At 31.9% G+C, this 13,882-nt stretch overlaps 1 protein-coding gene across 1 annotated transcript; it reads right to left on the bottom strand.

Moving 5' to 3' along the window:
* Positions 1-3,425: 3,425 nt before the first annotated feature.
* On the bottom strand, positions 3,426-8,283 carry LOC146734004 (protein SpAN-like). Its single transcript, XM_085490486.1, has 9 exons — positions 8,189-8,283; positions 6,898-6,994; positions 6,601-6,799; positions 6,395-6,521; positions 6,193-6,262; positions 5,175-5,378; positions 4,709-4,835; positions 4,049-4,304; positions 3,426-3,796 (listed from the first exon to the last, which is right to left on the bottom strand). The coding sequence occupies exons 2-9, from the start codon at positions 6,961-6,963 to the stop codon at positions 3,565-3,567; spliced, it is 1,281 nt and encodes a 426-aa protein (XP_085346612.1). The 5' UTR covers positions 6,964-6,994; positions 8,189-8,283; the 3' UTR covers positions 3,426-3,564.
* Between the last annotated feature and the right edge of the window lie 5,599 nt (positions 8,284-13,882).

Genomic DNA, 13,882 nt, shown 5'->3' on the forward strand with positions numbered 1-13,882 from the left:
AAAATATTTTAAAATCATAAACCTCCCACACCTTGACAGCAATATTCCTATCTCTCCAGCCTATTGTGTGTACATTCTACAGTTGACATGTTAAGTGGAGCCTGCAGCTCATGTGTACCCCTTCAGCAATGTCGTAGCATTAATTTATTACAATACCGTTTCTGTACTGTAACTCAAAAAGTTGTATGGCAGATACAACGATATTGTGGGAAAATACCTTTGCCACAAATGATTGCTGATGTTCGAAAAAAGTGTCTGGGTAGGATGTGATACCATAAACTGTTGTTGGTTTATTTATTTCGAAACAAGTTTATATATGTAAATGGTTTCGTTAATTTAATTGTAATCATATTGATAGAGAATCACGTACATGTTGCTTTCGCAGAATTGTTGTCGAGCAATGAATCGTCAACAGCAATCGTGTTATTGGCGTATAGTCTACCTAATGGTAAATGCATATCAGTTCCAGTTTGGACGTAGTCAAACAATTTTATGAACTTATAGAACGACCCTTGTGTGTGGGGCCGACCCTTGGGTGTGTCTTAGCCGTGCCTGGACCGATTACATTCAAACTTCACATGTACATATTATATATGTATATATTATGTGCACACCGATTTGTTTCATGATCTGATTCAAGATGGCCGACGGCAGGCCATTTTTGTGATACAAAATAATCAAAATCAAGCATTTCTGGCATTCCGCAACAGGATCTCTGCTGTCTACAGTTGGATTTTGTTCAACCTTGTACATACATTAAACATTATTGAACCCTGATGCACGTCATTTAAAATGACCAACTGATTTAAAATAGCCAACTGGCGGCCATTTTGTTCTAGTGCCATATTTTTGACATGCTTTGACTGATCATGTTCAAATTTAATATTCATTATACATCCTGTCATCGATATAGAGATGTATTTAAAAAGCTTTTCCAGTCAATATCTCTCAATATGGGCAAGTACTCGTTTGACGATCAGACACAAAATTAAGCATCAGCTTCTGGATCTATATCTGACATGTTTGTGTTCCAACTATATTATTATAATTGTGTCATGTATGGCTTGTTTTCATAAATATACTGCAGTAAGTATCTGCAAGACTTGCCTTTGAGAGACACGGCGTAGAAACTGTGTGATCAATCAATGGCTTATAGTTATTGGTGGATAATATATAACGTACGCCTAAGTAATTAGTAGAACTGTAAGCAATTTTATAAGGAGAGCGAGGAATTTTAAAGCTGGAAGTGTTCTCTGACAAGTAATCAAGTGGTTTACATGATACCTTCCCAGTGTAAGTGTAGTTTGTGTTTTGTACACACTACGTCCTACTTGTAACACAATTGTCACCGATCGGTTTTGTGATGCATATTGCAGTGTCGGTGTGTGGTGCCTGCCACAACAGAGCAGGATGCGCTTGTCACCTCTTGATTGACGAATCTCTCCCTGAATTGGCTATGTTGTACCGTTTTCTTTCGCAATCGTAAAGTTGCCTGTGGATTCTGATGTTGTCGGAGTTTACTTGTCGACGTTTAATTATTGGCATCCTATTTTTTCATAAAGAACAATAAAGACAACAAATTTGCTTAATCCCACAGCTCGGTCTTGATATTCAGAATACTAAGACTTTTAGCAAGTTTATTTTAAGTGTCGTTGTGTGTCGCATGAGAAGTATCAATTATGTGTAATTCGAACGCATAATAGACTGTAGGTCTTTAATACTGTGGTACAATACTGCACTACAATTGCTCCTTTGTGAAGTTTCAAACAATTAGAATTATCATACACCGAAAATGCATGCCATCACACTTTCACGATAAAAGACTCAATATTTATGCTTTAGATTATTTATTGTTCTGCAATTCAACAAGTTTTATAGCATGCAATAACAATAATAATAAACTAAAATAACATTAGGAATGAAACTAAACTACACGTACGATTTATTTACGAGGCATGCGATTGCAGTAATATAATTTGCGGAGTGATTTCATGAATGAGGTACACTTCATGTTTGAATTGCGATTTCCTGCAATAAAAGAATTAATATTTAAGACTTTGATTTGAAGATGTAATTTGGACAATAAATCATACCGTGTTTACCATACACAAAAAGGTTGCGTTGAAGACATGCAGCAATACTCGTTAGATAGAAAATGAAATAAAAAGGGATTTTCAGTTTACCTAACTTGCCTAACTTAATAAATTATTGTATTGGTTCATAAAACAACAAATCGGATGTTTGCTTCAATATCAGGCCATTATGCATCCAATATAGTTATATTTTAGTTATATAATATATAATTATCTACTTTCAGTATCAAACAAGAATATTATTTTTTTTTTCAAATTGCATTAAAAAAATTACAGCAATACAATATTGGACTACAATTAATCAAAAGTAAAACAGTGTCTATCTCGAAGATGTCATTATCATTATGCTCAATTGTTTCATGTACTATTTTTTTATTTTCCACTATACATGCTATATGTCCGTGGAAACTATTCAGATGCCAGATAGTGGCGCCCCAATGATGGCTGGTAGCTCTACAGTTAAAAATATTCATTTAACATGATGCCTAGCAGAAATACATTATACAATCAAGAATTTTAGTTAATTTTACAACAAATGTGGGCGCGAGAAAAGAGAAGATTTATTAAGACCTCACATATAATTATTTATAACTATTTATAATTATTTAGTTTGTATGATACTTACAGCTTAAGCAGAACATAAATACTTTTGAGCATATCCGCATGTAGTGTCGTCTAATTTCCATGTATTGTTATAATACCTGTATATAAGGACAGAAGTGATTTTTTAATCCGATGAAATTGTTTGCATTTGTAAGCACCAAGCTAATAAATTTGCAACTGAAGGTAAAACGCAATTGTGTCAAAATGTGTTTATATTTATAAGGAGATTTTTTTTTCAAATCCAATGAAATTATTGATATAATAGATACGTTGTGAGATAACAAATATCATTTTTCACGATATGTCACCTGGCTTAATTTTAAAATATTGCGAAATATTTTTGACGTAGGATACAATTGTAAGTTACACTAAAAATTCTATTTTAACACCATTTTGTCAATCAAATTTTATTTTATCCTAAAATGTCGGAAATGTAAATATAATGACAATATTTTATTTTTATTTTTGAGAAACGTCTTACTTTAAAATTGTGCTAAAACATGTAATTAGCCTTTCTGTATTTTCCATAGTACACTGTCAATAATAAGAAAAACAACATAACACACAGTATATATTATATGTACTCACCACAAATGGAGACAGGGACCACTTCCATTGGGCTCATTTGGTTGAAACAATTCTGAATTAACCGATATTGTTGAACCACCAGTGAAGGTAATGGTATTGCCTGATAAGCGCCCATCCACCCAGAAATTTCTATTCTCTCCATTTGTTTTAATTACGAGCTGTGCACGTTCTAAATCGTCCTGGTCAACAACTTGGAATAGAGATCCAGAATCACACTGAGCATTAGCCGGAAGCGCTGTACTAGAACTAGGACGCGGTAAATCTGTTGAATATACGACCATTACAACATTATTAATAAGACATCACTTATACATGGAATATTTTCAGAACACGTGAATGTGTTGCCGTATAAATGTAAATGTAAAACGTGAGTATTCATTGACCTTGGGTAAACTTTTTGCGGAAAACTATAATACATATATATACACATAACGATCACTGTACCTGCACATAGATACTTCTGATTGTAGTCGCACGTCGTATCATCCAATTTCCAGTCATTGTTGTACCACCTGTAAGTATGATTGTATTTGATCGCTTTATAACGGCAATATGGGCTCAAAATTATTTACTCACCTATAAACTCACGACCTTCGTACTGCATGACAAGTTGTTCAGATAGCTATTTTATGATGAATTAAATTACTCTGCAATGTATGTCGTCATTCTGACAGTATTTAAATAAACATCAAACTGTTTTAACATACAAAGCAAATACGGAATAAAATGTAATAATGAAAACAGGCCTTGTATTTTGAACTCACCACAAATGGAGACATTGCCCACTTCCATTTGGTTCATTACTGTGAAACAAAGACGAATCTACTGACATTGTTGAACCATCACTGAATGTAATTGTACTGCCTGAAATCGTGCCATCAACCCAGAAGCTTCTATTTTCTCCATTCTGTTGTAGCGCATGTCTTGCCCGATTCAGACTAGCTTGATTATTAACTTTATATGGAGATTTACATTGATCAACCGCCGGATACACTGATTCTGTGCTTGCTTTTGGCAGAGCTGAAAAATGTGTCATCAACAACAATTTTATAACGTAATACATTGATACAAAATGAGCTCGAATAGCTAAAAAAAACAGTGAAATAACTAAATTATAACTGGATATCACCAGAAACTAAAAAAAACACAACTGTATAAAATTAGGTGTTATTTAAATGAGCTTTGCCAGTAACCGTACAAGTGTGTTCATGCTATTCGGTGCTGATATTTGCACGTTCATAAAAGTTTGTCCATAAAGTAGTATGACGAAGTGTGTCCAATCACATGTAAAACAATGAAAAATTTGCTCTGATGCTAATTATTTTTGTTGGCGATGTATATCTGCATCATCACAAAAATGAATAAACTGGGTAACATTATTAATAAATAGAATAAAAAAAATAAAAAAATACATACATACATACCTGGGCAATCATAAATTATATTGGCTAAAAAAATATCAGCGTTACTCAAATAATCACGCTCGCCCATTTTGTCTTGGTCAGCTGGGTTATTCGCTGTTATTGTATCCTGTCCATTCGTGCTGAAATACTGAATTTATTTTGACTTGTAAATATCACACATTGCATGTATGAGGGGACATTTAGTTTGTAACTGCACGATACCCCTTTGAAAGTCATAATTATTCTCTCGGCAAAATAGGTTATATTTAATTGACAATTGCGGGCAGAATGGGCATAAGTTTGGAAACTTAAAGAGTATGTAGGTTTGACATTTGAGAATGGTGACAAAAGTTGACTTTAGAACTCGGTGGGTTAATTAATATACAAGCTTCCAATGTAAAGATATATTGCATAGGACCGGTCGTATTATGAGTGATCACATATGGTGAATACAGTTAATGTTTTAATATTTACAATATAGTCCTACCTTAGCACCATAATGCATAATCGATCCAATGTCGTATGGCACGTTGTACATATTAACATCCGCAGAGGTATATTTGTTGAAATTGTGACTTTTACCCGACTGGATGTTGTTCCAGTGAACTGTAACGTAATCATCTCGGTCTGTGCGACTTTGTTCATGCCAGAATCCTATTGCATGACCAATTTCGTGAGCAATAGTTCCTTTCTGTTTAATGCAGCAACATACAAAAGAAGTGAGTGGGCACATAAGAAAATGTCAGTATCTGTATAATCAATTACTAGTATGTAAAAGATAATTGATGAATGTGGTGTGACTTGAAAATATATTGCATTATATGTATTTTTCTGACACCCTTGTATTATGTATGCATTGCTTTGTTGTGGTTTTGTTTGAAAAATTGGTCCTAAATTCAGACAAACTAATATGTATTAATCAAGATCGTCAAATACATCATGGCACAACATTTTAGATCGCCACTGATTCAAAATGCTTTAGCAAAATTGAGGATTATATATCATGTTCATTATAATTTGGGCCATTGAATATTCTGTCTTGATATCTGAATTGTCAGGAAAGAAATTGTCACAATTGGCACGTGTATCTGTGTTGAGATGCTCAAATGCTCAATGCTGCAAAATTTGGTCTCCATGCCTCTGTGTTGTAGAGGCTATAAGCTATCAGAGATTGGATTACGCAGAATGTGAAATCTCATACTACCCGATGTGAATGATCAAAAATTCTATGCTTACTAATCGAGTTTTATAATATAATCATATTATCAAGATAAATCAATGTGTAGTATTTTGTACTATATTTCTACGTAAATATCTTTCTAACGACGCTATGGTCAATTCAACAGTCGCATTTTTTTATGTCAGTATTGACGTAACAATGACTATTCATCATAATTATAATTTAATTATTATTTAATTGATATCACGCACATATTTATTTCATAAACAACAAATACCCCAAAAGTATACCAGAAAAAAGACACTTAAATACAAACGTAACTCACATATGCACAACCATATCCGATAGAAATATCTTGAGCACCATTACCAGTGCGACCAACGTAAGACCAGCATCTATAAAGGTAACATATACAGAAATGTATCACTAATAATATAAACCTTCACACAACAACGCCAAATACGGCAACGGCACAGACATTAACTAATATGCTCAAAGTCTGTTACTAAAATTGGTAGTAACCTTACCCATTATCTTTTTTAAAGCTAATTCTATCAGAATGCCCTGCGCCCGAGTTATACGGTGGGAATCTAATACAAGTGTTACTCTCCCAGTAGGTCATCGCTTTTTTTATTACGGCAGCATCAGATTGACCTGTAATAATATAGATACATGTTATGTACTGAAAACTTGATACATGAAAGCACAAACTATCAAACAGACATATACTTACTTGTTGATGATATCACATATGGCACAATAGCATTATTCCAACGCTTTGAAAGGCTAGTTATAGCTTTTCTCGCACCGACCCCACTTGCTTCAGCGGCTACTATTGCTTTAATTTCAGCTAGTTGCTCATCGGTTAACTTTATATCAGACTCTATAGTATTAGGACTTTCCGTTTCTTCGGGTGGTTCCGAAGAAGCTGCCTGTTGAAGTATTAAAAAAATTAAAATTCTTGATCCGATAACTTAAAATGCTGAGACTAATGAGTTTGATTGATATCAGTATGTTAATTATCACTTACTGTGTTGATGCAATGTACAAACATCGCCATCATAACAAATATACATATTGATTGAATATGAAGCATAGTAACCAATTCTTCTGAACGGTAACCAAGTCTGTTGAATCAAATATTAAAACCGTTACTAATGACACAGTAAAACCACTAAATGATAAACATTATTTAGTTCTGAATATACCTTGATTTCTGAAAATAATAATTTGTATATAAATTGATTGTCTCATTATCAGTCATAAGTTATTGTGTTTTCCATCATTCTTAGCTTTCTGATTTCAGTCAGCCAGGTTAAAAAATAATTATTATAAAAAGATAATATTTATATAGTACAAAACACAAATTTCATTCATTTTTCTAATATGCAGCTACAATATTCACTAAGTAATTACACAGTACATAGTACAGTTGAGTGGGACATCAACATTAGTATGCGTGTATATAAATCATGTTGGTCAACATCTTAATTACTAAAAACAACTGGGACAAACACTAAAACAGTACTAGCCTGTATTGATCTTTAATATTTCTACCCAACAAACGTTCATAGTCATTTTTATATCTGAACTACATTACATCACGTGTCGTCACAGCAAATAAAGACAGCTAAATGTGAATAGTATTCGCGATGTGTCATATTATTTGAATAGTTATTACACAATGATTTCAATCCAAATGAGAGGAAGGTACATATATAACACTAAAAACAATCTATAACATTGTTATCGTATTTTAGATGCATTTGGAAATCGCCGTACAAATACAAAACCTTGTATATTAGCATATACTACACTACGATGTGTTTACCATCCGAGTTACGTTGCTATTATGTATAGACTACATTTTACTCACAACCGAACATAAATAGGATATCAAAGAAAGTCGGACATATACGCGAGTGTCAATAAACAATTACCATGTGATTAGTGCTATTCGTAGTTTTAAATTGCAAAACATGTTTTCAATTAGCTAACATATAGGTACTCAAGACTGCACGTTAAATAGTGACGTTATGATCGCATTTAATCTAAGTACATTGTATAGTCAGAATAAGGATAAAACATGTACACATTTTATTCTTTGAATCTCAGCCGAAATAAGAAAGCAAAATACAAAATTTAGATACACAAGAACGGATTCTATGTGGCCAATATTAGCAGTCCCAATAAACCAAAAAAATGAAAAGCGTATATGCAAAGAAAGAATTTTGAATGATCAATACTTTCATGCATGAGAGATGCTATAGATAGATAGATATGCTGCAAATAATTCATTGCATAAATGTTATCATACTCACGTAGATACTGCAGACAATGCAAACACAATCAGTAGTGTCAGAATGAATTGAACCTGAGAGCACGCTATGTTTATATGCGGTTGAATTGGCCAAGAATAATTTACATATTTCTGACGTAGTTTTTAAATCCTATATATCGCACCCACATACTGTTTCCAGAAAATTCTATGTTAAAAATGTATGCAAGATATTGATATATTTTTTGAACTATTTAGCTTCATGTCAGAGGTAACACTATTAAGGAATAGGTTATTGATTTGTTTTCACTTGTAACTTATATGTTCATTCCATTTACAGTGTTTTCTTTTGAGTCATACCTTAAAAATGCCTTAAAAATATTAGCTTTCTCAAAACAAGATGAGATAATAAATAAATCAACAAATCAACATGTGATTTGAAGGGACGGATATTTAAAGATCTGACATGAAAGACTGACTTGAAACGTCAACTATTCAAGTTACGTCAAGTTATTTGATCGAATATAATGTACAGTACACAATCAATTCTCTCTATTCAGGAAATATTAAGCTCAGTTTTTGGAGTTGAACCACATCTTCACATGTTTTTTTTTTAACTAACAAGGTCAGGACAAGAAAACAATACATTATTTTCAGATGAAATAAAAAAAAATTAATACATTGATACAAACTTGGTAGAACACCACGACTTCATACAGGTGTACAGGGTTATATTGTCGCGCCTTGCCAGGCAGAAACGTGTCTAACGACGCCATCGGATATATGGAAGTGTTTTATTTGACTACGCTTCGATTTGTGTTCTTACCCACACCATTAAGTTATGTTTCCACAAATTGACTCTATTTATAATAGTTATTTTTTTTCAAAATCAAAATTAGTCATATCGTATCCATTGTGAAACAAAACGTTCAAACTACGAATTATATTGATTTACATTAATTAAGTTGGAAATATATCCAATTACTATACAGACGTAACAATGAAAAGTGTTAGAAAATATGATTGTCTTAATTTGTATATCAGAAAATATTGTTTTTCTATGAATCTAGTAGGGCAACATTATTTTGCTGAGATGTATTCATTTTTATTTCTTCCATATTTTGTGCGGGTTTACGTTTCAGTGTTAAAGTTCTAATCTGCTTAAAAATCGGTCATTTTGCAAAAATTATTTATAATACCTAACACGGCAGTAAAATGGCATTAGGCCGATATGACAGTAGTTTTAACTTTCTCGCGTATGTAAATTTCGTTTCAAAAATTGTTTCTTAAGAATCTAATTCTAGTTGAATATAGTACTACACTTAAATATAAATAACTAGAAAAAAGGAAATGTGTTTTGGTTTGAAACCGGCAATCGTTTCCATGGTTTGCACAAAACGTTTTCCGGCATCGTGATTAAAATTATTAGATTTTTGTTATTGTCGCTGTTACCAACATTTGAATAATAGAATAACATAATTGAAACATAATGTTCAATCTGAGACACATGTAATATAATATCAGATCTACAGTGCCTGAAAGGTCTACATTATAAAATATTGTTTATTTATCACCATTGCATGGCACAATTATTTATGTATTTTTTTCTATTTTACTAATCTCCTAAAAATCTGTTATTTTGCGCAAATTATTCATACAATTGTAACATGTGTGTAAAATTGTATGAGCGTCATTTTACGTCTTTGAGTTTTGCTTGTTTCATTTCCAAATTGCTGGCGTGTGAATTATGTACACTAAATGTACAGTATATATGAATCATAACAATGATTTCACAGGAATACCTCTGCTCCCAGAAAGCTAGAATCAGATGGTGTTTAGAGTATTCACAAAATCTTGAAGTTCAAGATGCCTGCAATGCTTACTATATATAATATTGATATTGCTGGTATTCGAAAATTGCTGACTAGAACATGTTCTCTACCCATAACTGTATAAACCAAAAACATAATTTAAACATAATTTTTTGACACATATAAATTGGTCAGTAAATATATGATTGATGATGGGTACAGTTGTAATATTGCATCTGAATGTGGATTTAAGGATTCTGAAAACGTAGACTCTAAATTCGTTATCATTAGATTCTCCTCGAATTCTGCTCTGTGTGAATAAAGTAAATTAACAAGCCGCAAAAGTAGTTTTCGCTCGATTACAAACACTGTGTTCATAGGTGCAGTTTCGTGGACACTCGCAGCTATTAAAAAGTGTTTTTTTGTGTGTGGGTATTCAGGTGGTATTTATTTCACATTATTACCATTTCGGAGAGTTAACACAAATGGGAAATACTAAACACGCCATTTACCATCAAAGTGCAAGAAACGTTACATAATTTGAAAGGCTGAATAACGAATGTGAAATTTTGCAATGAAAATGATGCGCCAATTTCTGTAAACTATACTAATAATAACCTATTACAAACAATAATTATTATTTTTATGTCAAGGTTATATAACCACTATCGTATCCATAGTAAAACAAAACACTATAGCTGCGAAATACATTTATTTACATTAATTTACGTTACTTTATGTTAGTTTTGCCTTTTTTGAGTGTGATGATATGTGGTTTCAAACACTGAAAACACGTCATAATCAACAGAGAATATTTACATTTTGTTAGAATTGAACATCAAATATGCCTTAATACTATACAAACATAACATTAAACCGTGTCAGAAAATATGATTGTCTTAATTTGTATATTAGAAAATATTGTTTTTCTATGAATCTAGTAGGGCAACATTATTTTGCTGAGATGTATTCTTTTTTATTTCTTCCATATTTTTTGCGGGTTTAGGTTTCAGTGTTAAAGTTCTAATCTGATTAAAAATCGGTCATTTTGCACAAATTATTTATAATATCTAACACGGCAGTAAAATGGCATTAGGCCGATATGACAGTAATTTGTTATTTTGCGCGAATTATTCATAAAATTTTAACACGTGTTTAAAATTGCATGAGCGTAATTTTACTTCTTTGGGTTTTGCTTGTTTCATTTACAAATTGGTGGTGTGTGAATTATGTACACTACATGTACATTATATATGAATCATAACAATGATTGCACAGGAATTCCTCTGCTCCCAGAAAGCAAGAATCAGATGGTCTTTAGAGTATCCACAACATCTTAAAGTTCAAGATGGCTGCAATGCTTACTATATATAATATTGATATTGCTGGTATTCGAAAATTGATGACTAGAACATGTTCTCTACCCATAACTGTATAAACCAAAAACATAATTTAAACATAATTTTTTGACACATATAAATTGGAATAATAGTCAGTAAATATATGATTGGTGATGGGTACAGTTGTAATATTGCATCTGAGTGTGGATTGAAGGATTCTTGAAACGTAGACTCTAAATTCGTTATCATTAGATTATCCTCGAATTCTGCTCTGTGTGAATAAAACAAATTAACAAGCCGCAAAAGTTGTTTCCGCTCGATTACGAACATTGTGTTCATAGGTGCAGGTTTGTGGACTCTTGCAGCTATTAAAAAGTTTGTGTGTGTGTGTGTGTGTGTTCAGGTGGTCTTTATTTCACATTTTTACCATTTCATGCGTTAACACAAATGGGAAATACTAAACACGCCATTTACCATCAAAGTGCAAGAAACGTTACATAATTTGAAAGGCCGAATAATGAATGTAAAATTTTGCTTTAAAAATGATGCCCCAATTTCTATAAACTATACTAATAATAACATTTTACAAACAATAATTATTATTTTTATGTTAAGGTTATAACCACTACCGTGCCCATAGTAAAACAAAACACTATAGCTGCGAAATACATTTATTTACATTAATTTACGTTAGTTTTGATTTTTTCCCAGTGTGATGATATGTGGTTTTTAACATTGAAAACATGTCATAATCAACAGAGAATATTTACATTTTGTAAAATTGATCATCAAATATGCCTTAATACGATACAAACATAACATTAAACCGTGTAAGAAAATATGATTGTCTTAATTTGTATATTAGAAAATATTGTTTTTCTATGAATCTAGTAGGGCAACATTATTTTGCTGAGATGTATTCATTTTTATTTCTTCCATATTTTGTGCGGGTTTACGTTTCAGTGTTAAAGTTCTAATCTGCTTAAAAATCGGTCATTTTGCACAAATTATTTATAATACATGTACCTAACACGGCAGTAAAATGGCATTAGGCCGATATGACAGTAGTTTTAACTTTCTCGCTTATGTCAATTTCGTTTCACAAATTGTTTCTTAAGAATCTAATTCTAGTTGAATATAGTACCACACTTAAATATAAATAACTAGAAAAAAGGAAATGTGTTTTGGTTTGAAACCGGCAATCGTTTCCATGGTTTGCACAAAACGTTTTCCGGCATCGTGATTAAAATTATTAGATTTTTGTTATTGTCGCTGTTACCAACATTTGAATAATAGAATAACATAATTGAAACATAATGTTCAATCTGAGACACATGAAATATAATTTCAGATCTACAGTGCCTGAAAGGTCTACATTATAAAATATTGTTTATTTATCATCATTGCTGGGCACAATTATTTATGTAAATGTTTCCTTTTTTTCGAATCATATTAATATCTGTTATTTTGCGCAAATTATTCATAAAATTTTAACACGTGTTTAAAATTGCATGAGCGTAATTTTACTTCTTTGGGTTTTGCTTGTTTCATTTACAAATTTCAGATCTACAGTGCCTGAAAGGTCTACATTATAAAATATTGTTTATTTATCACCATTGCATGGCACAATTATTTATGTATTTTTTTCTATTTTACTAATCTCCTAAAAATCTGTTATTTTGCGCAAATTATTCATACAATTGTAACATGTGTGTAAAATTGCATGAGCGTCATTTTACGTCTTTGAGTTTTGCTTGTTTCATTTCCAAATTGGTGGCGTGTGAATTATGTACACTAAATGTACAGTATATATGAATCATAACAATGATTTCACAGGAATACCTCTGCTCCCAGAAAGCAAGAATCAGATGGTGCTTAGAGTATTCACAACATCGTAAAGTTCAAGATGCCTGCACTGCTTACTATATATAATATTGACATTGCTGCTATTCAAAAATTGCTGACTAGAACATGTTCTCTACCCATAACTGTATAAACCAAAAACATAATTTAAACATATTTTTTTGACACATATAAATTGGAATAATAGTCAGTAAATATATGATTGATGATGGGTACAGTTGTAATATTGCATCTGAGTGTGGATTTAAGGATTCTGATAACGTATACTCTAAATTCGTTATCATTAGATTCTCCTCTAATTCTGCTCTGTATAAATAAAATAAATTAACCAGCCGCAAAAGTTGTTTCCGCTCGATTACAAACACTGTGTTTAAAGGTGCAGGTTCGTGGACACTCGCAGCTATTAAAAAGTGTTTTTTGTGTGTGAGTATTCAGGTGGTCTTTATTTCACATTGTTACCATTACAGAGAGTTGACACAAATGGCAAATAATAAACACGCCATTTACCATCAAAGTGCAAGAAACGTTACATAATTTGAAAGGCTAAATAATGAATGTGAAATTTTGCTATAAAAATGATGCCACAATTTCTATAAACTATACTAAAAATAACATGTTAATTATTATTTTTATGTTAAGGTTATAACCACTATATCCATAGTAAAACAAAACACTATAGCTGCGAAATACATTTATTTACATTAATTTTAGTTAGTTTTGATT

The sequence above is a fragment of the Saccoglossus kowalevskii genome, chromosome 15, assembly GCF_978046115.1.
Source record: "Saccoglossus kowalevskii chromosome 15, keSacKowa6.1, whole genome shotgun sequence".
NCBI classification, from domain to species: domain Eukaryota; kingdom Metazoa; phylum Hemichordata; class Enteropneusta; family Harrimaniidae; genus Saccoglossus; species Saccoglossus kowalevskii.

Coding starts and splice junctions, on each gene's coding strand:
- LOC146734004 (XM_085490486.1), bottom strand. CDS start 6,963: ATGCTTCATATTCAATCAATATGTATATTTGTTATGATGGCGATGTTT. Junction 5,379..6,192: donor TCGGATATGGTTGTGCATAT/GTGAGTTACGTT, acceptor TGCATTAAACAG/AAAGGAACTATTGCTCACGA. Junction 4,836..5,174: donor TTATGCATTATGGTGCTAAG/GTAGGACTATAT, acceptor AAATAAATTCAG/TATTTCAGCACGAATGGACA.